The sequence below is a fragment of the Musa acuminata genome, chromosome BXJ3-3, assembly GCF_036884655.1.
Source record: "Musa acuminata AAA Group cultivar baxijiao chromosome BXJ3-3, Cavendish_Baxijiao_AAA, whole genome shotgun sequence".
In the NCBI taxonomy this organism is placed as follows: domain Eukaryota; kingdom Viridiplantae; phylum Streptophyta; class Magnoliopsida; order Zingiberales; family Musaceae; genus Musa; species Musa acuminata.
In genome coordinates this window covers 33,457,094-33,484,036 of record NC_088351.1, presented here as the reverse complement: position 1 = coordinate 33,484,036, position 26,943 = coordinate 33,457,094, and the positions used below count along the sequence as shown (strand labels likewise).

At 38.7% G+C, this 26,943-nt stretch overlaps 4 protein-coding genes across 10 annotated transcripts; 1 reads left to right on the top strand and 3 right to left on the bottom strand.

Annotated features, from left to right (window-relative positions):
- Window positions 1–1,244: 1,244 nt before the first annotated feature.
- On the top strand, window positions 1,245–3,196 carry LOC103979579 (uncharacterized). The gene is made up of 4 exons (XM_009395753.3): window positions 1,245–1,485; window positions 1,553–1,809; window positions 2,007–2,458; window positions 2,739–3,196. The coding sequence occupies exons 1-4, from the start codon at window positions 1,262–1,264 to the stop codon at window positions 3,012–3,014; spliced, it is 1,209 nt and encodes a 402-aa protein (XP_009394028.2). The 5' UTR covers window positions 1,245–1,261; the 3' UTR covers window positions 3,015–3,196.
- A 279-nt stretch (window positions 3,197–3,475) lies between these two features.
- LOC135633562 (uricase-2-like) lies at window positions 3,476–7,542 on the bottom strand. The gene is made up of 8 exons (XM_065143160.1): window positions 7,186–7,542; window positions 6,996–7,088; window positions 6,824–6,899; window positions 6,238–6,347; window positions 4,784–4,875; window positions 4,347–4,520; window positions 4,157–4,250; window positions 3,476–3,840 (listed from the first exon to the last, which is right to left on the bottom strand). Exons 1-8 carry the CDS (start codon window positions 7,381–7,383, stop codon window positions 3,757–3,759), a joined length of 921 nt encoding a protein of 306 aa, XP_064999232.1. The 5' UTR covers window positions 7,384–7,542; the 3' UTR covers window positions 3,476–3,756.
- A 4,258-nt stretch (window positions 7,543–11,800) lies between these two features.
- On the bottom strand, window positions 11,801–16,421 carry LOC103979094 (receptor protein kinase TMK1-like). 2 transcript variants are annotated; one of them, XM_009395121.3, is made up of 3 exons: window positions 16,068–16,421; window positions 13,628–15,960; window positions 11,801–12,659 (listed from the first exon to the last, which is right to left on the bottom strand). In XM_009395121.3, exons 2-3 carry the CDS (start codon window positions 15,957–15,959, stop codon window positions 12,148–12,150), a joined length of 2,844 nt encoding a protein of 947 aa, XP_009393396.2. In that variant the 5' UTR covers window position 15,960; window positions 16,068–16,421; the 3' UTR covers window positions 11,801–12,147. The 2 variants fall into 2 exon arrangements, with proteins under 2 accessions (XP_009393396.2, XP_018678377.2); XM_018822832.2 differs by having other exon boundaries at window positions 13,628–16,421.
- A 1,141-nt stretch (window positions 16,422–17,562) lies between these two features.
- Window positions 17,563–23,740, bottom strand: LOC135585534 (uncharacterized). 6 transcript variants are annotated; one of them, XM_065144128.1, is made up of 8 exons: window positions 23,454–23,740; window positions 21,143–22,336; window positions 20,847–20,937; window positions 20,348–20,505; window positions 20,196–20,247; window positions 19,974–20,053; window positions 19,803–19,896; window positions 17,563–18,705 (listed from the first exon to the last, which is right to left on the bottom strand). In XM_065144128.1, exons 2-8 carry the CDS (start codon window positions 22,217–22,219, stop codon window positions 18,152–18,154), a joined length of 2,106 nt encoding a protein of 701 aa, XP_065000200.1. In that variant the 5' UTR covers window positions 22,220–22,336; window positions 23,454–23,740; the 3' UTR covers window positions 17,563–18,151. The 6 variants fall into 6 exon arrangements, with proteins under 6 accessions (XP_065000200.1, XP_065000201.1, XP_065000196.1 ...); XM_065144129.1 differs by having other exon boundaries at window positions 21,143–22,319; XM_065144124.1 differs by lacking the exon at window positions 23,454–23,740 and adding an exon at window positions 22,700–23,433.
- Window positions 23,741–26,943: the final 3,203 nt, after the last annotated feature.

Below are 26,943 nucleotides of genomic sequence, written 5' to 3'. Positions count from 1 at the left end.
GTGTTCGATAATATGCCTTACAGTCCCAAACATGATTGATTCATCAACGAAGGACCCATGAACGTGCACTGTATCTTTGGATGGAGATATCTTACTTCCAAATCTAAACTCAATTGGAAATGCTTCAGAGCATTCAAGGAGAATTGTAGTGCAGTGAGATGACTGATCAAAGAAAAGAGTTGTAATGCATTTACTTGACCTGACCACAGTTCCGTAGAAAATGAAATCGGAATCTAACTCTTGAAGAAAAATCATATTAAATAAATAAAAAATTAAAGACAAAAAGAAATAATGTGCATATGCCTAACAAACTATTGAAACATTAAAACATAACGGTCTATAATAAGTAATTAGGAGAGTTCTTTCCATCGTCTTCTAAAAAATACATCTTAATTCTTAATTAGATTTTTTTATTAATTAATAATCTAATTGATCTATGATATATCTTATCAATTAGATAGGATAGATCTGTAATATATCTTATCAATTAGATAGAACCACAAAATCTAACGATTATTACTATAAAAATTAGTGAATACAAAATAGTTATTATAATTTTTTTGTTTGGGACAAAAACAAGAGGTAGAATACCACAAATAGACAGTGTGGCTAATAGTTGTTGTAATTGGAACGGATCTTATTAAACCATCGATAAAAGCAACATTCCAAGTTTTATTAGGTAAATATCCAATAATAGATTCCAACCCAGACATTATTGAATAGGCTAAACTTTTTCTTTTTTTTTGTATTTGTATTTGTTTGAGGCTGAGCCAAAATAGTAGTGACTGCTGTGTCCTTAGTTGATTTGAAGGGCCACATTAGTCTATCATTATTAGCTTAGCTTTATCAATTTCAGGTCAATTTAAATCCCATCAAAGGATATATATATATATATATATATTGTTACAAGTTTAGGAGTACTTTAAGTTTTTTTTTATATGCAGTGATATGTGCAAAGGTCTTAATATTTGAAGGTATATATATATATATATATATATAATATTTTAAAATATGACATGTATATATAATTTGGTCAGAAAATAATAAAAGAAAAGAAAATAGTTGATCCTAAGGAGGCTCTCTGCGGTCCACGCGGGAAGACAAGCGACGGAAGCGGAGCCAACTTCGCGCGCCCATCCGCTCCGCTCTCTCTTCTTATTCCTCCTTCCACCAGCTCGTCCTCCCTCTTCTTATTCTTCCTCCTCCCCCCTCCTTCCTCTGACTTGGGAATGCACACAACGCAGCCGTGGAAGAAAGAGAGATGGAAGGAGACCGCTCGCCCCAGTGCGGCCTCACCACCCCCCGCTCCACCTCCGTCTCTAGCGATCCCGGCGTCTGCCTACGAGACCCCTCCAGCATCTCTAGCAGCAGCGGCCGCAGCGGCAACCAACTCTGGCAACGCGTCGTCGTCGTCGGAGGCGGTATAGGCGGCTCTCTCATCGCCAAGTCCCTCCAGTTCAACGCCGACGTCATCCTCATCGACCAGTACGCACTAACCCTCCCTTCCCTCCCCATGCCACATTCCCCTCATCTTCCGACGTCTTGACACCAGGAAGGAGTACTTCGAGATCCCGTGGGCAACGATGAGATCCATGGTGGATCCCGCGGTTGCGGACAAGGCGATCATCAACCACACCGATTACCTAATCAACGGCAAAGTCATCACGGCATCCGCGGTCGACATCACGGACACGGATGTGATCACCTCCGATGGTCGTCAAGTGGCGTACGACTACCTCGTTGTCGCTACTGGCCATGTAGCTTCTTCTCCCAAGTGCAGGAAAGACCGACTCGAAAAGTTCAAGGAAGGCATGCGTCTTAACCCCCCCCCCCGCATATTGGCTTTGTTTCGTCCTAATGCAGACACGAGCAACACATTTCATCCTAAGAAAGCTACCGATGCAAGATTTAACATCCAAAATACTTTTCCATCTCAATACTCATCGCACCCAATTCATTGTTTGCTATGTTATTTTACCTGCTAATTTGCTTCGGTTCAATCTCAGCGAACATAAAGATGAGGACTTCGAGCTCTGTTCTTGTGATCGGAGGAGGGCCAACCGGCGTCGAACTTGCTTCAGATATCGCATCAGTGTATCCAGATAAGAAGGTGACTTTGGTCCACAACGGACCACGGTTGCTTGGATTCATAGGGCACAAAGCAGGCAACAAAGCCTTGGACTGGTTGAGATCCAAGAATGTTGACGTGCTGTTGGAGCAGTCGGTGGATTTGGATTCCGTATCTGAGGTGGATGGAATATACATCACTTCAGCTGGAGAAGCCATTGCAGCTGACTGCCACTATGTGTGTGTGAAAAGACCTTTGGGGACTTCATGGATGAGAGAGTCGATCGTAAAGGATTCCATGGACAAGTATGGACAGCTTATGGTTGATGAACACTTGAGAGTCAAAGGCCGAAACAATATCTTTGCCATCGGAGACATCATTGATGTACCTGTAAGTCCCTTAATTCTCTTTGTCTCACTCACATCTATATGTGCCTCACATTACCACCTCTCATGTCATGAAGCCTTCTTCTGTCTATCCTTGACTTGCCACTGTTTCCATAGGCAATCAACATAGTATAATTCTATCCCCCAGAGAGAGAGAGAGAGAGAGAGAGAGAGAGAGCATCTGAAGCTTCTACTTTCTATGTTGCAAAGGCATGCAAGCTTTCAGACAGTGATCATTTGCTCAAGGCATCGTTCTCTGCATTATTTGTGGGTGTTGGTTGCAGGAACGCAAGCAAGGAGTGCTTGCGCAGAGGCACGCCATGGTGGTGGCGAAGAACCTGAAGCTGCTGCTGAAAGGGGGCAACAAGGAGATCAAGCTGAGCAAGTACAGGCCCACAGTCTCGATAACCATGGTCTCCTTGGGGAAGAAGGACGCGGTGGCGCAGCTGCCTTTCACGACAATGACCGGGTTCCTCCCAGGGCTGATCAAATCAAGGGAGTTGTTCCTGCGCAAGACCAGGAAGCTGCTGGGTCTTGATCATCACTCTGTGTTCTTGTGACTGCACATCATCATCATTGGTTATTGTTCTTCGAGCTGTAACAGTAGACCAGCATGTTCTTGATGTAATCATCTCTTTGCTTTCTGGTCTGCTGTTGTATACGGATGTGAAGTCTTTTGGTCCTTAAACGTGCATCCAACATTGACTGTAACAGTAGTTTCATGGTGCAACTTTGATTATCATCTTTGTAGCAATTACTTAAAAGGAGTTAGCTTGGTGTGTAGAAGATTAATCATAGTTTATTACAAGGACAGACTAAGAACACTACATCTTGCAGAGAGACTTAGATTTTGTTGTTGATGGATAAAGTAATCTCGGTGTCGAAGGATATATAATGATCACAACATACCTCCAACAGTGATTATTGTTGTACATCATATGAATATTTTTTCTCTCCTTAGTGGAGCAAAAAGAAAAAAGACCAAATGGTATGATCATCATACAGATACACACTTCACAAATTTCTGCAAAGAAACATTTTCTTCTTCCACTAATTGAAGGTAAAAATGAGTTAAATATTTTGACCATCACAAGAAAACACAATTGGAAAGTCTTTCTACCACCATAGTTGCTACACTTGACATCTTAGCCCCTATGATAAATACTACAAGACCAAGCAAGAGCCGATGACAACAGGCTTCATTGTTGAGATCAAGCAGCCTGGGATAGCAGCTCATGCAAGGGCAACTCCTAAAGGCTTTTATTCTGGTGCAGTTACTTCAGTGTGGCACGCGATCAATCTTTACAACCTGGACATGGTGCGACTCACTGTTGCTTCTATAGTTCCATGTGGCTCGTCGGTTGGCATGTAGACATCATCAGCAAACTGCAAAGAGAATGGAAAGAAGTCAGGAACTTGTCTTTAGTCAACATGATGTCGAGTTGAGCAAATCATAAGAAAAATGGTTAACGTTGTTGAGCAAATCATAAGAAAAATGGTTAACGTTATGGAATTGAGGAATTGTATCCAATAAATTTAAGCCTTCTTGAAAATAATTTACTTCCTGATCTTTGAAGTGTAGCACAATAACTGTTAAATATGAGGAATTGCTTCAAATTTCATTCTGATGCAATTTCAAAAATGTCAAGAACTCAAGATATCATCCGTCGTCTAATCTTACAGAATTGGTGTTGCAACCCACCTTTACCATGTTTGGGTTATCTTTGCTTGATAAGTTGACTGGTAAGAAATGGAGGTTTGGCATTCTAAGCTTAACCGATGCTATATCAGGGAACCTGAAAACATACCAAGTAAAATTTTAATATAGCAGTAATGCAACTAAAATCGACCTCCATAGTGAGTGAAAAGAAGTTAATAAACAAGAGAGCAACCTGTTAAGAACAGCTTTTGCCATGAGGTACAGTGTGTTCTGAACCGATGGACTGTAAACACCCTCGAGTGGTGAACCAAAGAAGGTGTCTGCTAGAACTTTCTTGACATCCAGATACCTTTGTGTGAAACAAAATGGCTTGGCAGGAATATCAGATACGTCAGCAAATGGGTACCTGTATAAAAGACAAAAGGGCGAAAAAATATGACACCTTTCAAAGCCATCGACGTCTTCTCTAGATTTTAGTGACCCACACCATTTATGTGTTGCTCTGTTTACATCCTAGGAGATAAATCAATAGATCTTAACAGAAACACTTCCCTGCCCTTGCCAACGTTTTTTTTCTATTTTCTTTGTAACATATATAGCTAAATTGGATGTCCAAGAGTTAATAATATAATATAGATCCAAGGTAATCCAGAAGAAATAGGATAAGACCTCCAAGCAGCAGTGACTTCAGTTGCTACCATCCTCTCCCTTGTCTCTGGAAGAAGCGTAAAGTGATCCCTTACAAATCCTTCAAACCCTGACTGCAAGAAAACAGGAACATTATTTATTTTGTATCCTTTTAGTATGCACCTCTGATATTTTACATAAACATACTAGATACCGTTCATCCATATAAGATTATCTTTTATTCAATGATATCTAAATGAAACTTAGGTAATTGTAAATGTGCTCTTCCACACACATACTATTATAATGGGAAGGTAAAATTTGTGCCCTCCAGTGTACAGGCATGAAGCCCTCTTCCAAAATAGTATAAATGTGAATAGAAGGGTTCTCATGCTCAGTGAATCACTGTTCCAAAATAGTAAGCTTCTTCCTGAACCACATTTCGAAGATACCTAAATGTCTCCTGTCTCCACTTGGCAAGTTTATGTATCCTAGATCTAGTAGGATCACAATTTTGGATTTAGGAGACACTCTCTTCAAGAAAGCAAACAGAAAATTACAGTAATGAAAAATTGCAAATACTTGATGAAAAATGCCTTTGAAAAGATATCTAACTAAATAGAGGTTAGAATTATTCAGACATACTGCCAATCAAGTCTTTATCAACAAAGTGAACAGAATGGAAAAGTAGGAGTACCTGAGAGATGTCCCTCTGTACCAATGATCTGACAGAAACTGCAAACACTCTATTCACTTAATTTGGAACTCGGGTAATGAAACGATTCGAGCTATCAAAACCTAAGACCAGTGGCCTTCCATGCCACCTTGAAGCTTAAATTGCATAAAGTCAAGGAATAGCTAAACTATAGCATAAAGTGATGCACTCCTAAAAGAGGAGGCTGAGATGTAAAACCTGATGAAGTGTCTTAAATTTGATGGATCAAGGACTAACCCCAGACCTAGAGATCATGTCGAAGTCAGATGGTTGGTAGTGGTGCCGGAATTTCACTGGATACTAATTAAAGTTATTTTATGTATAAGCAAATCTCATCCATACAGGTTCCTTGTTTTTGTTACCTTCAGTGCAAAAACTTTAGTTTCTATCTAAAATTTAATTCATAGTTGGCACATCTTGGCCAACAGAGTTAGTTGGTGGGGAAGAGAGAGGGAAGGGAAGGAGGATAAAATTAAGGCCACCCTTTATGGTTTAATTAAAGCAACAATACCTAATCAGCCATTTATGTCCCTCCTCTTCCAACATACAACAAAAACAAAGAAGAAAGAGGTTGTCTTGCAAGCAAATTGGGTGTCTTCTTTCAGATGCTAAGACAGAGGTATTTAGTTGCAGTTTCCACTTACTAGTGAGCTTCATTGTCAGCAACATGATTTAAAAACCAATCAAAAGAACAAGTCCAAGAATCGTGCAGAAGAAAGATTGAAACAAGACAATTAGTCATAAAAAACCAAAGGCTAGAAGTACACAATTAAGAAAATACCTGTGTTGTTTTCAACAGAGCTAGTCCCTCAATTCCAGAAGTTACACTCAAAGTGCCATATTTTTCAACTCTAACTTCTGTTGTATGCTTCTCAGAACCAAGTTTAAATCCTAAGAGCAACAAAATAAGAAATATAAAGAATCATATGGATGGTATTGGCAACAGGAATCATCTCCATGAAGAAGGAAATTATTAGGAAAATATTAGCCTAATACCATGCCCATATGAACTCTGCCATCTCACTTTAATGAGTACACTAGAAATCAAATATTATATATCAAGGATATTTGCAGAACATCAAAACATTGGTAGCAGGTCTCTGATAGGCATAAAATTCCTTAAACTCCACACCCTTTCTTATGGTCATCCTAAACATAATCATGCAAGAACACAACTTAATTTTGATATGTTCACTTTGTTCAACTTCAAACTTTCTGCAAGAAACTATTTCTTCTATCTCTAGCAAAATAGAGAAGCTGAAAAAGCATATGATACAGTAAATAAACAGAGTTCATAAATTGGGGACAACACCAAGAGAAGCAGAGAGTCCAAACAAATAAGAATTCGTCTAGATAAGTAGCCAAACCATGCGAATGGGGTTGGCCGTCGACAGCGACCCGCTCCCAAGGCTTCTCAACTATATTGATCACGGCGGCCGTCACCTACAAGGATCAAACCCATAGCTCACTCTTCTTTCCCCAGAAAAATCCGCAGCACAAGAAATCGAATCGGGAATCGTAGGAGGAAACACCATTTACCTGAGGATGGTGCGAGGTGAAGTGCCTCCCGAGAAGAACCGCAAAGCTTTCCATCGACATGACCTCCGTGCACTCCTTCGCCTTCGCATATACCTATCAAACATTCCCCCCAAAGAAAAAGGAAGAGATTTGGAATCTCATCGATGGGGCACTCGGATTCGACACCAAGAAAAAGGAGGTCCAATCTCACAGTATTCTTCATGGAATCGGTGGCGACGATGGCGGAGTTGTCAGCGGAGGTGTAGGCGGGGAGACAGTCGGAGAAGAGACCGACGCCGACGTTCCACTCGACGATCACGTGGCCGGAGCCGGCGACCCTCCTCCAGACCCTGGCGACCCGGACCCTGCTCTTCCCGTGATTCTGCTCGATCTTGAACCCTTCCGCCATGGTCCTGTGTTTCCTCGACGACCGACCTACCTCCCCAACCCCCCGCAGCGCCGCCGCACCTCTCTACTTATGGAGCGAGATGACGACCGCACCATCCCATAGGGCCTCTTCATGCGGACAACGAGATCAACCGTCCATTTTCCTGATGGAAGTGTTTTATGTTTGTTTTCTGTTGTTGTTACGTACGAGTGGGGGTTGGTAAGGATGCAGCTCAAAGAGATCCGTAAGCAAGGAAAAGGTCATGGTGCTTCTTCTTCGTTAAGAGAGAGAGAGAGAGAGAGAGAGAGAGAGAGAGAGCGGTCGGTGCTATGATTCCAAGGCCGCCCATGGATTTGCACCACAATTACTGTGGCTTGTTTTGTTGCCATCTTGTTGATGCTCTTTTTTTCGTTAACGAAAACGTTGTCTGTGGTGGCAGCTGACGCGGCACCGATAGCGGAAGTCTACCGTACTTATCCCTCTGTTGTCGTCTACGGAGAGCCCGTGCGCATCCGCACGAATTTTGAAGCGGGCCTTCGTGGCCAATGGCGGTCGGCTCTTCTTTGTTCGCAGCCAATGGCCACTTGGGTGGTGGATGCTTTGATGTTGACGCTCGATCAGATATCAAGCGATCCGATGGTGGGTGTTGCGTGCTATTGTAAACAGGCCAAGTGGTTGGTACTATCACGGTACATCACTGTTTCCACGAAATTGATGCTTAAGTCTACAGTGAAATCATTTAATCAAAATAATGATTAAATGTGTGATTAAAGAATCATTTAATCAAAATTATCATGAAGCAACACTGTGGAGTCCCACAACTTGAGAACACCTTCATGTGATGGAAATGCGTCGGTCACCAACTCACCAAAAGTTAATGAACATGTTCTCTTACCTATTATCTTTTAGATCACGTGCACGTGAATTTGCATGTGATAATTATTATTTATCTAAAGCAACTAAAATAATTTTCATGATAATTTTATGTCAATTAATTTTTCATATTTAAATTTAATTTTGGTGTCTTTTTGATCCTATAATATCTTGATTTAGTTAACAGTGAATTGACTTATAACAACTCCGATGTAGTACAATTAATTTATTATTAAGAATTTTAAGTTAATAAATAATTATATTATCAAAGGGCTAATTACATGTTATCTTCTATAATTATACTTATTATGAGATTTTAGATATAAAAAATTTATATTAAAATTCTTATAGTTTTGAAAGTGAAACATCTAACTTCATTTACTATAATATCATCAATTTTATCGATGGAAACATGAAAATAATGGACAAAAAAATAATTTTAACATCTCAATTACGTTTTCGATGGTGTCGGACAACAACGCTAATGAGGGCCATGCATGATTGTTATGAATGAAGAGTGAAAGTGATGACTAGAGATGAGGCACATGGAAAGGAGGAAGAGGACGATGTAAATGTCGACGCTTGGCATTTGCATCGACGTTGCTTGACATCTACAGCGATGCTGTTCGATAATTGTGTCGACGTCAATGCAAATGCAAAGCGATGAAAGCCGCTTGAAGCCGATCGAGAGGAGGAGGAGGACGATGCAGATGTCGACGTTGTGCATTTGCATCGGTGCTAACATAGATGCAGAGTGACGTCGCTTTACGTCTGCATTTGCATCAGTGCTTGTAGATGCTAAGTGGCACTCTGTATCTGCATCTGTGTTGGTGCTGATGCAAATGTTGAGCGGTCCTTTTGTCGCTTTACATCTACGTTAGTAACGATGCAGTTATCGAGCAGTATTAATGCAGATACAGAGCATCGACATATGTGTCTTCCTCTCTCCTCTTTGTTTATCTCACATCTTGTCATCACTCTCTCTCCTCATCCATAATAGGTATCCACGGCCCCCAATGATATCATTATCTATCATTATAAAAAAAACATAATTGAAATATTAAAATTATCTTTTTGTCTATCATTTTCATGCTTCCATCGATAAAACTTATAGTGTTCAAGTAAACCAAGTTAGATGTTTTACTTTCATAACTTTAAGGATTTTATTATAAATTTTTTAAATCTAGAAAACGAGATGCTAAAGAGGTTAATTAGTCTTATCAAAAGACTAGCTATAATATCGCATCACAAGTTAATGACTTTGTTATCGATGGTAAGTCCATTGTTAGCTATTACTTTAATTTACGTTAATACACTTGGAAACTATTTATGATGCTATAATTATTAAGAATATTTTAGTTATCTTATATTTGTGGATACTTCTATAATTTAAATGAATTAATAATAACCAAAATGTTAACCACATTAGTATGTGGAGACTCTTCGCCTGCTAATTTTTTACATAAGCTTATCGAATAGTGATAAAAATAATATTTACTCGGTAAAGATTAGCCAAAAATAACTTTAGAGATATGACTTGGTCTTTAACAAAGATAAAATGATAGATATTGTATAACTCCTATATAATGTGTTTGTAAATTGATGAAAATTTCTTTTAGTTAATTAATGATATTGAAATGGCAATTGAAAGGGGTGGCAAAGAAAAAAACTTTTATCTCCATAGCTCAAATAAGAACTCGATGGTAAAAGTCTAATTTCATAGCTCAAATATCTGTTTGATCTTCATTCTTTACGCGATTGAATTTTAATGGATATGACGGATTATAAACAAGTTAATTGTATTAATACAATATTTGAGATTAATTAAGCAAAAAATTGATCACAAATGATATATAATCGAGCTCATCTCGGCTTGTTGTAGTCTAACTCAACCTACTAATTATTTGCGCCAAATATAAGTTAAGAAATCAGAGTTAAGAATATATGTCCCGATAGTAGTACGGCGAATCAATTTAAGTTTTTTTTTTTTTTTTTAAACAAATGATGGTCTCAATATTTTGCTATCAATAGCTAATTTTTATAGCTAAGTTAGCTCATATATTTGAAAATATATCGAATGAGATTTTAAATCATTATCCCTTGCTAAATGAATTTGAGAGTTTTAGATCAATCTAATATACCCTTTTCATCTCATTTCCATCTAACCTGAACCCATCTACTTCTTACCCTTATCTTACCAATATTTTGTTGGTAGGATCTCAAGAAAAAATCCCTGCAAAGAGGCATGATATGATCCCTAGTCTCCCTCCTATCAACTCCAAATCAATCTTTTAGCTTCTACAATCAAGATCAGTAACATCAAATATTGGTCTAAGATAATTTCAACTTATCCAAATATTGAACATGGTATACATAGATGTAGAGTTACTATATCTTCTACCTTTTTCCCTTGGTATCATTATCACTGTTGATTTGAATGCAACATTTCATATTTCATAGATGTGAAAGAAGACAATCCAAAACAATTTGATTCAGCATAAGTGAGTCATATCTTTGGTTACATGCAAGAAGTCTTTTACAGAATGTGTTGACAAGACCTTGAGTTTTCCTTGGTTTTTTTGTCAAAATATGATCACATAGTGATGTATCCTTATTAAAGATCAATAGTTAAAAATATAATTTGATAAATTTTATATCTAAAAGATTAGTTTGATGATAATATACGAAACACACTTTTCGATAAAATAAGAGTTTAAAGTCTTACACATAAGATATTCATGTGATAGTGATGTACCATATCCACTTATCATAGATTAATGATTTGATTTTGATTTGAAGATATCAAATAGTCTAATAATTGATAATAAATTCTGGTATCAAATTCCATCATCATTGTTTACCTTAGCACAAAGTAATCTATGATGAGAGAGATTGTCAGATCTGTGCATCCTCATTCAGTCTGCAATCTTCCAAAACACTAACTATTGTTTCAATGATCATTCATTAAAAACAAAATAAAAGATTAGTTCAGATTCACAAGCACAGTTTGATTCTTTGTTGTGTCTGCGATCCTCCAAAAAACTAATTGGTCTTCATAGAGCAGTGTTGGCTCAAGGAAAAAAGCTTAAGGATGTGCCTTTTTCTGGTGCCACTGGCATTTCTTCTTTGCCCAGATCATGAGAAGTCACACTGCATTCAACACAATCTACTCCACCTAAATCATTGTCTGACACATGAAAGCCCATTTGGGTCCTTCCACCTTGACAATTCTATGTTTGACAGGTTGTTGTTGGTCAACAATCATGGCCTCCTCTGTTAGAGAATCTGACAAGAACATGCCTTGTTCAGCATGACAAGAATGATCCCCATGTACATGTTGGACCCAGCAATGCAGATCTAACCTTGAACAAGTTCGATTTTTCTTTTTACCTTTGACATGATCCATTTCTAATGATGGATCTTGAATCCATCAAACCTGGTTGCAGCAGAACAGCATGATCCTACTTGAGCTGTAATGTGATTCTCATGCAGTTGCTTTGTGTGGATGTACAGACATCAGATGAAGAACAGAAGCGACACAGCCAGATTAAGAGTTGGCATGTGAGAGGTTTGAATGATTTCAATGTATTGTGGAGTTGGAGCATCACAGATCTAAAATGCTTGCAGATTGATACAAGGTACCACAAAGAAGTTCATTTTCTCTTTTGTATCTACACCATGTTCAAAGAAGACAATTGGACTATGACAAAACCAAACAGAACAATGACAAAACCTATCTGCTAAAGTAATTTGGAACAAGAGCAAGCAAATGAGACACTGAGTTTATTCGCCAGCCATCAGCAGATGTGGAAGATGCAAATACCACAGGCCGGGGTGGGGGATACTAAGTTTAAGAAGATTTACTGTAAGAAGTAGACACGAGCAAGTGAGTGAGCGACATGCTAGGTTTGTTCACCGGCCATCTGAAGACTTGAATGACTCTGCAAATCCAGCAGGCCTGGCTGGGATGCTTCCTTTACTGTCATTGAGGCTCGCCGAACATACATCTGTAGTGCCATCAGCAGCTTGCCATCCCTTTACCATCTGAAGAAGGGGTTGATGGAAATCGATACCTAAATATTCTTCCTGGTCATCATTTATGGGCATCCATTTCTCGACAAGTGAAGCAAGTACATTTACTGCATGCCCCATCTCAGGCCGCTGGTGAGGCTCTCGTGCCGCACAGTGGGCTGCTAGGTCTGCAATAACAGGAACACCTTCAAAGGTCTCATCTGTGATAGCAATAGATGGATCAATGATGCTCCTTAGCTTCTCCTTGTCGGTTTTCATGTGGCAGAACCAGGATGCCAGGTAATGGCTTTCTTCAGGTCGTTCCTCATCCAGTGCCATCATACCAGTCAATAGCTCCATAAGCACAACTCCGAAACTGAAGACGTCGACTTTAGTTGTAATTTTTCCAGTCACTGATTAAATCACAGTAGAATATTTGGATCAATGCATGCAGTTGTTGAATAAAGGGAATGTCGATGAATACTTTGATGAAATAATTACATGTCTAAAGTTTAAGTTAAGTATTATATTCAATGGATTTTTCTGAAAAATAATTTGTTGCAAGGAAAGCTAGAATAGGTAAATGCAATTTGTATGTACTGTAATTTCTGAAACAAAGGAAACAAATACATGCAAGAATGAGTGCAAAAAGAAGGAAATGATGAATTAAGAGGCTTGAAAGCCATTAAGTAAATCTTTGAAAGCATCATGATTTTGATAACTACTGTTGCTTTTTATTAATTTAATTCAAACAAATAATAGAAACATTTGGTGGACAAAAATTAATAAGACATATTCTATTCCCATGCAAAATATTGAAATTGATAAAATAAAAGATCAAATTAGATATCTCATAAGATAAGATTAATTAGATATTCAATTCCCAGTACAATATTGAAATTGATAAAACAAGAGATCTAATTAGATTGCTCATAAGATAAAATGATAGAGAAAACATCAAAGCATGGGTAGCACAATTAGGAAAAAGCAACATCAAGCAAAATGTTATAAGAACATCAAGCTAAATGATCTAGAGAACATAATGATTCTTTTAGCACATTTTAGAAGATGTTACCTACATCCTTTCTCCATCATCCTTAACAAATATCATCATTTAAGGCAGACATAATAAACCAATTTCTAATTAAGGAACAAGATCTGTTAAGTTAGTTTAATGTATGACATGTTGATTGCAGCAACCAAACAAATTGACGTTGCAGAGGCCATATAAGCATATCACTGAAATTCAATTAAGCATTCAAGACAAAGGAACTGTCATGATTTACTGGAAACAAGATATTTATCATCATAAGTTTGCATACAAAAAGGAAAATTATCATAAGCTAATCTCAGGATAAGATCCAAAAGTTCTAGCATTTACCAGCATATTCTGGAGCCAAGTATCCAAATGTCCCAGCAAGTCTAGTTACAACAGATTGTTTCCCATCTGGTGCAAGTTTTACCAGTCCAAAATCTGAAATTTTTGCCCGGTAATCATCTCCTAGTAGTATATTTGAGGACTTGAGGTCTCTGTGAATGAAGGACTGGTGAGCCAAATTATGGAGGTACTCCAGTCCACGGGCAACATCCAATGCAATGTTTAGCCTCTTCTTCCAAGACAAAGGCTCCAACTCCAGCTGCTTCCATTGGAATAGATGCTTGCTCAAAGCTCCCTGTTGCATATACGCATATACTAAAAGTCTCTCGTTGTCTTCTGCAGAATAACCCAGAATAGATACCAAATTACGGTGTCGGACCTTTGAAAGCACTGCAATCTCAGAATGGAACTCATCTAAAGCTTTGTTACTTAGAACAGAAGACTCCATTCTCTTAACTGCTATCATCGTCCCATCATGCAACTCTCCTTTGTATACCACACCAAATCCACCCCGACCAAGCACATTATCAAGGGCAAAGTTTCCTGTAGCACTTCGAAGAACTTGGACTGGTATCGTCAAGTTGCCTGAATCTATGGCATGTGTACTACCTGTACCGCTGCTCGCTATGCTCTGGAATCCACTGGTAGATGTGCTGCTATTGACAACATTTTTAGCCACCTGTTTATGTGGATTGTCTTGATTGGTGGCCTTGCTAGGTTGCGTTGTGGTGGAGTTTGGTGCCACAAATACATTAGTTTTACTCTTCCAGCAGAAGAACAAAAGTAGAATAGCAACGAACACAACTGAAGCTCCAACTACGGTTGGAACTACAATAACCAGAATATTTAGCTTCCTGGAACTTTTTGTGCCATTACCTGAAGAGGATGGTTGGTTAGGAGGGGTAGGTGAGTCAGTTGATGGGGGACTAACACCAGGAAGGCCAACACCAGGAGGGGATCCCGGTGAAGGAGAATTCTGCAACAACTTATTCCCATCAAGTAGGACTTTCACACTAGTAGGAAATCGTGGAACAGGAGGTGAGATATTATTGAAAGAAAGGTTCAACATTTTTAAAGATTTCAAGCTCGACATGTTATCAGGAATTGGGCCAGCAAGATTGTTACCACCAAGCAACACATACACGAGAGAATCCAACGCACCCAGAGATTCGCTGATCGTGCCATTTAATTGATAGTTCGGCAGATTTATAACAGAAACGTTGTTGTTTGAGCAGGAAATACCAAGCCATGAACTAGTGCAAGGATCATTGCCAAACCAAGAATCTGAGAGCCTTGTTGGATAGTTCACGTCTTTAAGGAAATCCAAAAGTGCAGTGACTTCTGCTGAGCAAGGCACTCCCGGAGTATTTTGGCAAAACGAATTACCAGCATAGGTGAAGTTACTGATGCTCAATTTTGGAACTGTCCCCACGAGCATATTATCATCTAATTGCAACGACTGAAGCTGTGACATGTTAATCAAACTCTCAGGAACAGGACCGACGAGCCGGTTGTTGTTGAGCCACAGCCGTGTCAACAAACTCAAGGCACTGATCGAATCGGGGATCAGCCCTGAGAACTGGTTTTCATGAAGCCAAACGTCATTCAACAATGTCATGTTAGTAATGATCTCGATCGACCCCGTCAACCCTGGACCTTCCTGATTGTTCAGCCATAGAATCTGCAACGGCAAACCTGAGTAACTCACAGGAATCCCCCCGATGAGATTGTTGTAGGACAGCTTTAGAACAGTCAAAGACTTCATGCTTCCCAGAAATTCTGGCAGCGGGCCAACGAGATTACAATGAGATAGTGACAGATTCATCAACTGCGCTGAATGCGCCAAGTCCGGGGGCAAGGTCCATCCGGTACTCTGATTCAGAGGGTTATTCTCCAAAGTTAGAACCTGCAAACTACTGAGGCCGACGAAGAAATCCGTCGGAATGGTGTCGAACTGATTGCCGCCAAGATAGGCATACTGGAGATTGGACAGACCATTGAAAGATGGCAGATTTCCGGTGAATTTGTTCCTCTGAAGACCAATATTGCTGAGCATGGCGAGCTTGTTGAAGTCGTGCGGCAGAGGCCCGCTCAATCCCAACTCCTGGACCTGAATCTGAGTGATCCGAGAGCCGGAGCAGAAGATGTGAGGCCATTGAGGAGGGCCGCAGGGATCTTTGTTGTTGGTAGGCCATCTGAGCAGCTCCGGGTTGGACAACCCTCTCCGGAATTCATCAAGAACGGCGTAATCTCCGGAGTCCGTGGTGCCCAACACCACCGAAACGAGGGAGACAAAGCATAAAAGTGCGATCTTTAACCAACATTTCCACGCCATGCTATGCGTTCCGAGCGGAGATCGAAGCGAAAACCATAATCCCAAACGACAGCATAAGAAGGAACGCATCCAAAACAACGAATAAAATTGGGAGAAAAGATCACTCACAGGTCCTGATCTCCGCTCTTACAAATGCTTTAGACCCATTGAAGCCGACCAATTCGGATTTCCCTAATCTCTTTCGCTTTGACACCATCAAAAAGAGGGGCAGAAGGCATCACCCACGTCTCCAAAGCCAAAAGAACCCCAATCCTGGCAGCAAAAGTCGAGGTTTTCGTTGGGTTCCCAGGCCTAAAACCACATCAAAATCCGATCTTTTTCTCCCCCAGAGAATCGTAGCGCATTCATTCAGTACCTAATCCCTCCACACAGGCTGAAACTCGGGTCCTGAGATCAGAGAAGGTAGGAAGGCATTCATGGAGCATACCACATTTAGATTTGGTCCAAACAGGAAACAACCAGAGGAGACGGAGAAGCTGCTATTTTTACCATAAAAATCTTTCTTTTCGGCATTCCATTTCCCCTTCCAACAGTAATTATTGTACTTGTTTTCCTTTTTCACGTTGATCGAATCAATTTAAGCCGTCGCGAATCACGAGAAACCCCCTGTCGACCATCCACTTCAAATCAAGATTACGAGAAGTTGCTTGGAGATTGGGAAGGATATAAATCATCTGATTAGTTGCCATTTGGGAACAGAAGGCGTGGAAGCTGTAAGACTAACAGTGACAGCACCGAGTGGACCAATTGTTCATGATGAGTCACTGCTTGCCTGATGATGACAAAGCTGGTGGGGAGAGAGTGCTCATGATTTATGATGAAATCATTATTGTTCATTGTGCTTCTGCTTTTTTCATATTACAGGCTATATACTTTACTGTCTTTAATTTGGATCATTTTGTTGGTGATTTAATATTTTTTTCTAGTAAATGATTAATATTATTATTGATGAGGTAAGATTTTACACGTTTTTTATATGCTTATTGAAGGTAAGTATATTAATATCATTCAAAATTAGAACCCATTAAAACTAGTCGTCATAAATATATGACAGTTAAAATCGTGTGGACCGATGGGTTGACGGCCTGAGACGCCTCAACGGCCTCCACTTGACCTGTGCACATCGGCTGGTCAACGAAAACAGCGAATTGCAAAGAAAACCAGTGCATGTGCGACACGTACCATAAATATTTGCATGTCGCGGAACCACTGACTTAAATCGACGTGAAGAAGCGCAAAACATGAGTGAAGAGCTCAACAGCAAATCCTGCGTCCATCCAAATCCACGTGTCTTGATGTCCGACCGGATCCGCCGCCGCACTGTCCTCAACAGTAATCCGAGCTGGCAGTTCATTATTAGATGGTATCCTCAACAGCAATCGCCATTCCAAGCTGAGCTGTCAGTTCGGTATTAGATGGTATCCAAATTCTTCTCCCCCCCATTAATGATTAAACCCACAAATCCCATAAAATAAACACTCTCTATTATATTACTTATAGTTTTAAAGTTCAACATGAAAACGCTTCAATGGAAACTGATTAGAGAAAATGATAAATAAATTAAATGATCATGAGAAAGAGCAACTTTAGTCAACACAAAATCTAAGGAGGGTCAAAGGATTACAGAAATATATTGTTTGCTAGTACAGGGTCATTGCAGCACAAAATGGTCCCTTGATGATTGCAACCAGAGATGCCTGCTGGTATCACAGTGGAAGACGAAACATTCGGATGTTCTATGATAAAAACCTAAAATTGTCTTGCAAAAACTGTGTTAACCAACATTTTGTAGCCTTACAGTATGATTAATAAGCCGGATTGGCATATGATGAGGTTAAAGAACTGATCCAGCTGAAAAACTAAAAGGCTACTGGTGTCTCAAAACATCCCTGATGACAAAGGAAAAGATGCAATGCAAAAAGACCTGTTTGGTATTGCTTGACTACTGAGTTGATTCCTTTCCTCCTTTTCCTCTGCAAAAAAGATTGATGAGAATCCCCATTTTCGTCGAGCACAAATAGAAGCTTCCTATCTGACCTTGATCCGAAACACCGATGATTTTGGAAGATGGCTGACATGAAAAAGAACCCAACTGCCTTGCATCGGGAAGAAGAATACCCAAATATGGGTCAAATAACCATGCCAACCACAAGAAACACGAGCTTTCATGTTCCAGAGAGAGTAGATGAATCTTATAAGCAGAATCTAATAGGTAACCTGCTATAATTGAACAACCTGATCATGCCGCTGCAGCTTCCAGTTACAATAAGCAAACGTGATGTGGCTACAAGAGACTCGGATTCTTGATATCGCTGACAAAGGTGATGCATATGGTTGTGATCAACTCGTTTAGAAGGTACGGGAATTACAGGAAGTTTCTCCTCTGGCCACGTCGCTGAAGCTCTTGAAGTACCACCAGCAGAGAAACAGGAACCAAGAGAAAAGAAATCTTGGTGCTGGCACTGACTGACTGACTTTGGAAAATGTTCAAATGGGGCAGAAGAATGTATGCTAGTGTTGTATGAATATGCCCCTCTTGTTTCAATGCCAGGCCATGGTACTGCAACTGTCACTCCTTCAGGAAAGAAACCTTCACAAGGATATATTGACTTCACACCCTTTGACAATGGAATGGCTGAGCTACTGTAGTCCCTGATGCAGATATTGGAGTTTTCATCAATGGAAACAATGTATCTTGCATCAGATGTAAATGATGCAGCCACATAACTCTTTGATTTCCAGGAACCTGCATTATTACATCAAGATAATTAACTTCATGGAAGAGAAGAATAAAATACAATATGATGGCTAATTTTGGTAGCACAAATATATTTTTACCATGCACTAGCAATACTGGTAAGGGGTTAAAAAATCTAATAAAAAAATCATGTGAAAATTGTCTTCAGTAATCATAACAATTTGATAATAATGATCGACAAATGACAGTCTACATTAGCTGTTGTGATTTGCACTTTTCACTGATTTACAACAAGCTATATTAGTATCAGTGTCTACCAGTGAGATTCCCATGAGTTAGTTAGATCATGTTAATTAATAGAAAAGTCAAACATAATTCCAAATTTGAAGCTTCTCAAAGGATATAAATTTAATCAATTTAAATACATAAGGGCATAATCAAAAGATAATTCATCTAACCACTAGGACTTAAATATTGGCCCATATTCTACAAATTATTAGGAAAAAAAAAAGTGTTTCTGAATCAATTATTTTGACTTTCACCACTTAACCCTCTATTTCTGGTTTTTTCTTTCTTGGAGAAGAGAGTGAGGAAAAGAGCCTTCTCAAGAAATTCTATTCCAATAGCTTGGAAACAAGATAAGCCATCTACTTACATTGTAGGCACATTTATGCTTTTTTCTTAGTTCCATATCCAAAATTTGGAGCGCCCTCATTATGCAGTAATCTGAGTCATGTATATGCACTATGTATATTTTAAATTTCTTTCAGTAACGATCTCATAGTAGAATAATATACAATAAAGCTACCAGGAATCAAATGATTAATGGAACAGTAATTTTGTGCTGGGTGTTATAGATCAGTGAAGAACATGACTAATTTTTGTTTCACCTGAAAGGATCAACATCATGGCAAAACAACTAAAACCACAATATAAATTTATTTCACTATGAATCAGTTAGCCATCAATTAAAAGCCATCTTCCGAATGGCACTCGATTTACCAGAGAAGAAAGAGAAATCCCCCAAGAAGCTTGCCACGGCAAAATGAGATATATATTGCAGTCATTAATTTTAGATAATGCTAAACAAATTTCAAAAAGCGAAAATATCATGATATCAATGATGAAGGAAAAACATGTTTCACCTCCAAACTTCTGGACAATGTCAAATCCATCAAAAATTCGAACTTTAGAGTGAACTGATGTGATCATGACTTTCTTAGAATCTCCAGGGCAAAACTATTAAAACAAAGAATCATAACTATGGTTAGTAATAGGAAACACTATGCAAAATTATCTCCCAGCTTGTGTCCTACCTGTAAACCAGTTATCTGTTTGCCTATCAACTTCTTTTTACCCCGTATACAAAGTTCTCTCTCCAACTGCAGATTGTTGTCTGTAACAAGATAGCATGATAAACTGCAAACTCACAACTCTAAATTATTACAATAAGCAACTAGATCAAATGACATGATGAACTAAACAAGGTTACAGTTTTTGACATGTTCAGGATGTATGGCTGGGGCAATGCAAAGTACCTGTATAAACATAGAAACGACAGTTTCCTGTAAGAGTGCCAACAACAAATCCCTGTCAAGCAAAGAAGGTGCAGATGATAAGATGACAAAATTTTGATACTAAACGAACCATAATCAAATTGTTGCGAGGAATAACTAAATTGGACGGGAACCTTTCCATCTGTTTGGTAAGATATAGCTGTGATAATATTCCTTGTGTCAGCCCAATCAACAACTCTATTCTCATCAATACCCCAGATGCGCACTTTTCCATCTATCGAGCCACTGATGAAGTATTGATCATCAACAGGATTGAACTGAATACAGGTCACTGATATCCAAAGAAAATAAGAAAACATTTGCTTTAGGAACACTGCCCTAAAAGCTTCATATATGAGCTATCAAGTTAAGAGGCCAAAGATTTCAAATGCAGTTGTCACTTGGCCCCGCAACTCTAAATTTTAGTATAAAAGATTAACCAAACTTAAAAAGAGATCAACTTGCAGCATCAAAAAACTTCTGTAGATTGCAATTGCTCATTCTATGCATATGCCACATTTTGTAACAACACCGACACATAACAATGCACACCTATTGATGATAGATCTCAGATTCAACTCATTTATTTAAAGAAGTCTAAGATTATGGAGAGGCTAGAATTTCAGAGGGTACCACAATCATTGTGATGGAAAACTTTAATGCAGCTTTCACAACCAACTTTCCACATTCGAACAGTTTTGTCCTTTGATGCTGAAAGCAGACACTGGAGTCACCAATTTAAGCATGTATCATCAAATATATACTCAAATTGCTTTATTTAAAAAAAATTAGCACGTTTGAGAACAAAACAATAATACAGTTATGTCATTAAACAATGAAGAGGTGATCATTTGTGCCCAAAGGACATGAATGCTGCAAAGTAAACAAACAACAGGTGCATTAGAACTGAAAGTAAAAGTAAAACTTACATCAGACTTTGACCATGAAAGGTCCAAAATATCACTGGTATGCCCGAAATATTCATGCAGTGGAACTTTCTCTAACTTAAGAATCTCATCTGGACTAACAAAAGAAGCACAACTAAAGCACTTTCTTCTGAATTTGGACTTCGTGTCATGCAAACTAGAGGAACCATCTGCAACAAGACAATTGTGAGATGCTTCAACTTCTCTAAAACGCCAGATCCTAACAACACAATCTTCACCACCAGTAGCTAGATATGTCCCACATGGACTGAACTTCATGGTCCTAATCAAACTCTTATGAGCAACAATTTCCTGTACCATGCAAAAGACTGTGATTTCTGTGTTGTTCTTATTCTCATGAATTACTTTTTTCATCAGCATCTTAGGAAATTCTGAATTTCCTGTTACAGCATATTTTATGTATGTGCCCCCAGCACTCATCTTTGATGTCAATCTTCTCCACCATCTTCTGCTTAGTTTTTTGTCTTCAGTGAGAGTCCTATCTCTTCTCGTTCCATTGGGTCTAGTTTCTTCCCCCAAGAATGGTTGAACAACTTGTGACCCTACATAAGTCTCAATTTCTTGCCATGACGTCGTTCTGTTGGAATCAACTTCATTAAGCATGCCAATGGAACCATTTTGACCAAGGTTTTGGACTACAATGTTCTTTTCTGTAACCAAAGCCCCTAGCGAACAAGTAGAATCATCATTTCCACCATAAGCAGGTGATAATAAAGAGTCCACATTCATTTCCAGGTCTATCTGCTCTAAAGGAACATTATGTCTGACTCCTCCTGGTTCTTTTGTGCATCCTAATTTGGATAAGATTAATTTATCAAAGCCTGTTTCACGTAAAAATTTGTTACTTCTTTCGCGAACACTAACAGTTGGCAATTCTTTCATCCAAAACTCATAGGGAAACTTTCTAATCTCAAAATCTGACTCCTGAACCAGATAAGATCCAGATGATTCAGGATCAAAAGAGGTACAAAAGTAATCAAGTGAGTCAAAGAACACATCTTCTCCCTCATTCAGCTCAATGCTTCTAATACAAGTGCAACCACAACTCTCATTCACCATGTTTAAAGCTCTTCACAGCACAGTATGGATTCGATGAACTTGTGTAGTTGATAACTCAACTTCATGTGCCTTTAAAATCTCGCTCCTCCTAACTCAAAATCTGCAGCAAAACGTAACCTATCAAAACCAAAAGCATAAAGATCAGCGTATCAATCGAGAACAAAGAAAGTCATATCCCAAAAAATAGTGTTAACACTTAAGCTGGAAAGGTTCAGAAAGATTGAAATAATAAGGGGCAGATAAATTGAAGAAAAAATAATAACATTCAGAGTGTTAAAATTCCCTATTTCATGAAACTTTATCAACAGACAGTATATTTCCATCGGACATTACTTAGTTCATTAGTATTATACACAATACATGCTAATCTCTTCCAAATGATTTCAAGCCATATAGAGTTTCCAACAAGAACAATAACAACACAGATACAAAAATAAGAAGGCTAATGAATACAACAGATACAAATCGAGAAAGGATTACCAGATATTCATCTTTGATCCGTAACAAACATTTTTTCAGTTAATTAAAGAAAATTTCAATGGGTGTTCACAGAAGCTGGGAATAGGAATTCTCCATGGCTGTTCATTTTCTCGCCCTCTGCCACTCGATCTCTACTCCAATTCGAAGCCACAACCAAATACTGGGCGGAAAGATCGAAACTTTCACAAAAACATAGGCTAAAGATGCAATTTTTCGTCCCAACACACCTCGAAATCCACAAACTGAAAATAAGACGCAGGGAATCGCAGTTGGAACAACTTTCTCCTTCCAAAAAACCATCCCTGCCCGAAGCTTCCTACCCAAATCCGCCACTTCCTCCAACGTCGAGTGTCTCCGATCGAACGAAGAAGCAGGAGCAGCGAGCAAGCACGCACAGCTTTCGAAGCGCCGCCGTCCCTGCAGCCATCGCCTCTTTTTCGGTCTCTACTCCAAGAAAGTAAACAGAGCCAAACCTAAACCGTCGCGCGAGAAAGTGCGCGGCGGCTCGACTACGTCCACTAAATCGTGGCGTCTTTGGGTGCTTCAAGATCCGCGACCGCACGGATCACGAGATCAATGAACGGCTCAGTGAAGACCGATGCCCAAAGATCGCGTTAATTGTGTTCTTGCCATAGTCTTTCTTCGGTCATTACGTATTAATGTGCGTAAGCCACAAAACGACAGCGAGAAGTATTGGAATCCTGAAAGCATATCAAAGCAATAAGCTGCAGAAGACTGTGGAGGAATCACAAACCTCCGCAGAACAAAAGGGAAAGCGCCAGGAGATGCTGAGACGACAAGGAGAGTGGTAGTTGACTTGCTGCAGACTCTGAGAGGCCGTGCATGGTGGACAGAGTCGAAGAAGGAACTCGGCAGACTCCTGAGGAAGAAGAAGACACGGTGGCTGTGCTATTGTGTTGGCAAACTGGCTTGCAGAAACTAGTCCTACTAATAAAGCTAAGGGGAGGCGTTCACCCTCCATTATTAGAAGGAAGGCGAACCTGGACGCTGCTCCCGAGGCCATATCTTAACTACTGCTGCATTGCTTTGATTTCCAAAAGGTTAGTAGCAGCATTTAGAATTGCATTACTTAGCTGGCACGCCAAATGCTTGTAGAAAAGGCTGCTAGACAATGACAGGAAGCTCTTGGCTTGCTCCCAGGATCTAGGCCTCGTGCACTACTTTTATAAGAGCCTGTGCAGTTTGCTAGGTTTGACTCGCCATTAACTATTAGTCTCTGACCTAATCCACTTGCCTCATTGCTTCTGATATAGTGGTTGAGTGGCCTTGAATTTGACTAACTCTTTCTTGGAGACAGAATCAGGTGTGATGCCTGACTTTTAGACATCAAAAACACATCATAAAACTGCATGAGTGTGGATTAGAGCATCAGAATTAGTGTCCATAAAGAATATTCATTACTGTTCTTTGCATTTTGGGAGGGCATTGAAGTAATAGGCATTCCTGGATTGTTGTGGTTGGTACTGTCTTCTATATCTTAACCAAGGTAGCTGCTAATTACTGATTGATGGACGTGGACTCTGCCAGACCACATTCTTTCCACAGAATATTCTAGTTCTCGGTCCTTGATCCTGGGTGAGTTCTTTTTCTCTTCACCTTCTTATAGAAGACTTTGCACAAGTCGTTGACCACATAAAGGATACCACTTATCTGTAGTAGTCCAAAATGAAGCATGACTGTTTACATAGATCTGTCAAAGTTGGTCTCTAGATCCTGCACTAAAAGGTGCATCATCCACTTGTAGCAACCTCATTCTTTTAGTTGATATCAAGGATCTTTCAACTGGTCTAATGTTCACGCACTAGTTTTAGAGCTTCAGGAAGGAATAGGGAGAAGGATAATTGTTTCAAATGTTTAAACATGCAGAAAACAAATATTTAAATGATAAAAGAGAGTCATTTTGATCTACAATTTCTGAAGTTAAGATTGACAATTGGAACTGTTTAGCTTGAACTTTAAAACTAAATTAAAAGTAAAGCTGATGTTGGGTCTTTTTGAGTTACCATACATTTTAGGTGCTGAAGGTAGTGATATTGATGCTGTTTTAGGTTTTCTTTATTTTCTCTGTTTTATATTAAGTTGATTCTGAATGTAATCTTGGTGGATATGCAGAACCTTTATTTTGTTGTGTTACCTGCTATAATTGATGAGCCATGTGCTCAATAGTTGCTGGGAAGATACTATGGCTTTGTGCCAGTTGTTTTGGATCATTTGCTCCATTGTTTATCAGAAATAAAATTCATCTTCCTAACCAAAAATGTATACAGAAAAAGAGGTTAGATGGGAGAATTCATTATGGGAGAATTAGAAGAAATAATGCTATTTGTGTTGAATTTCTAATTCTAACAAATAAGATTATCTGCATGATCAAAATCCTGCCCGAGGGTAAGAAACGTTAGGAAGTATTGGTCATAGTATTCTAACTGTAATTTCACATCATTCAGCATATCTTCATAATTAATTAGGAACAAGAGAGAAAATCCCGCTGTTGTTATGAATTCGCAAATCCTTGACTAAATCTGGACGTCTATCACAATAAAGCAATGACAGGTCAGTTTGGTTCATGAATAGATACTGATAGAATGGTGAAATCATTCCATAATCATAATTAGTTATAGTTTTCTTATTTAATTGAGAATATCATAAAAATAATATTGATCCCTTTTTTTCTCTCGAATAGGATAAGTAGAATAGCTTCTCTCATTTGATAGGGAACAGTGCAAGCAATGTTAAGTCGACAACTTGTAGCTCTGCACCTTGTCCACAAATATGTTGGATTAAAGTATGAGAGCAGGGGGAGCAGTACCAACTTGATTGGGACTTTAAGAGATTGTCCAATTGGAATTTAAATCTGTAACATTTTGTAGAAGTGAATTTTTCAGATGATGTTTTGACCATTTTTTACTTCTTGAATATTGGAAAAAGAGTTGCATTTAGAAAGTGAAAGAGAACTCTTACATGGACACTGATGAAATTTCATGGGTAAATGCATGCTATTTGTGTTTATGAAATTAGATTCTTTTCACATTACTGACTTTATTGTGTTCAAATTATTTGTTTTCACTTGAAAGATTGAGACTTCAGTATGTTCACTTCCCCAGAAAAAAAGCCTCAATTCTGTTTTCTTATTAGTTTAGAAACATCAACACATAAACGGTGTTAACAAAATCACTCCGATAAGTACAACATATGTTTACCGACATACAAAAAAATGTTTCTCTGACTAAAATCCTATACACCTAAGCAGAGTCATAATATCTAGATGATGCTAAGACTCATTCTCATATTGTAATGTTACCGCTTTTGAGCCTCATTAGTTTTTTTAGAACATAAAAAGTGGAACCTCATAGCTTGACAGATTATTATAATAGAATACCTGTACTCATCTACTTGTTGCAGGTTCCATTAGATGTTGTTTCACTAAGCAAAATTATAAGAGGAGAAATCCTTTAAAACCTAAAACCTACCACTAGTCTCATTAAGAGAACTTCTTGGCCCAAATCTGCCTGTATGGGGATTAATTCTGCCAGAGACAATGCCTTCCCTCTTGTATGATTTGTACCAAAGTAGACTTCCCTGAATAATATAGTCTGCAATGTCACAGGAAAAGGGGAAGAAAGTGCATGGCCAGCTAGACATGGATTAAAGTCAACTGAAGTTGATATCTTCTAAGCCTGATGAGTGAAGCTACAGAACTTCTAAGACATCATTAATTAGGATGGATGCACATAAAGTATAATGCAAGCTTCCTTCAAATGAAATCAAATTGTCAAATTAAGTTTGTAACTTGTAACCCATCTGCAATCTCTTTCTTTTTCTTTTTTTTACTACAATCTGGGAGCTTGTACTGATTCTTTTATTCATGTTGATCCATCTAAAAGCTTAAGCCAATAGATGAGATGGGATCTTTTCATTTATATTTCGGACACAGGACAAACTCAGCTTATGAAGAAATATAAATGTCAGAAAATTTTAGGTGATGATTAATATGAAATGCTGAATTGTTCTTTTGTAGGTTTTTTGTTATTGTTAGACTTCAGTTCTTCTCCATGCATCCTTTATATGCTAACTTCTCTTACCACAGATTATGATTGCTGTATGCAATCTGGACATGAAAGTTGATGATGCAGATATCATTTCCGATACATTTTATCAATTTCTTTGGAAATATTTTGCATATTTGAAGCATGGAACCCTTTATTTAAAATCACAAAGGTTATATC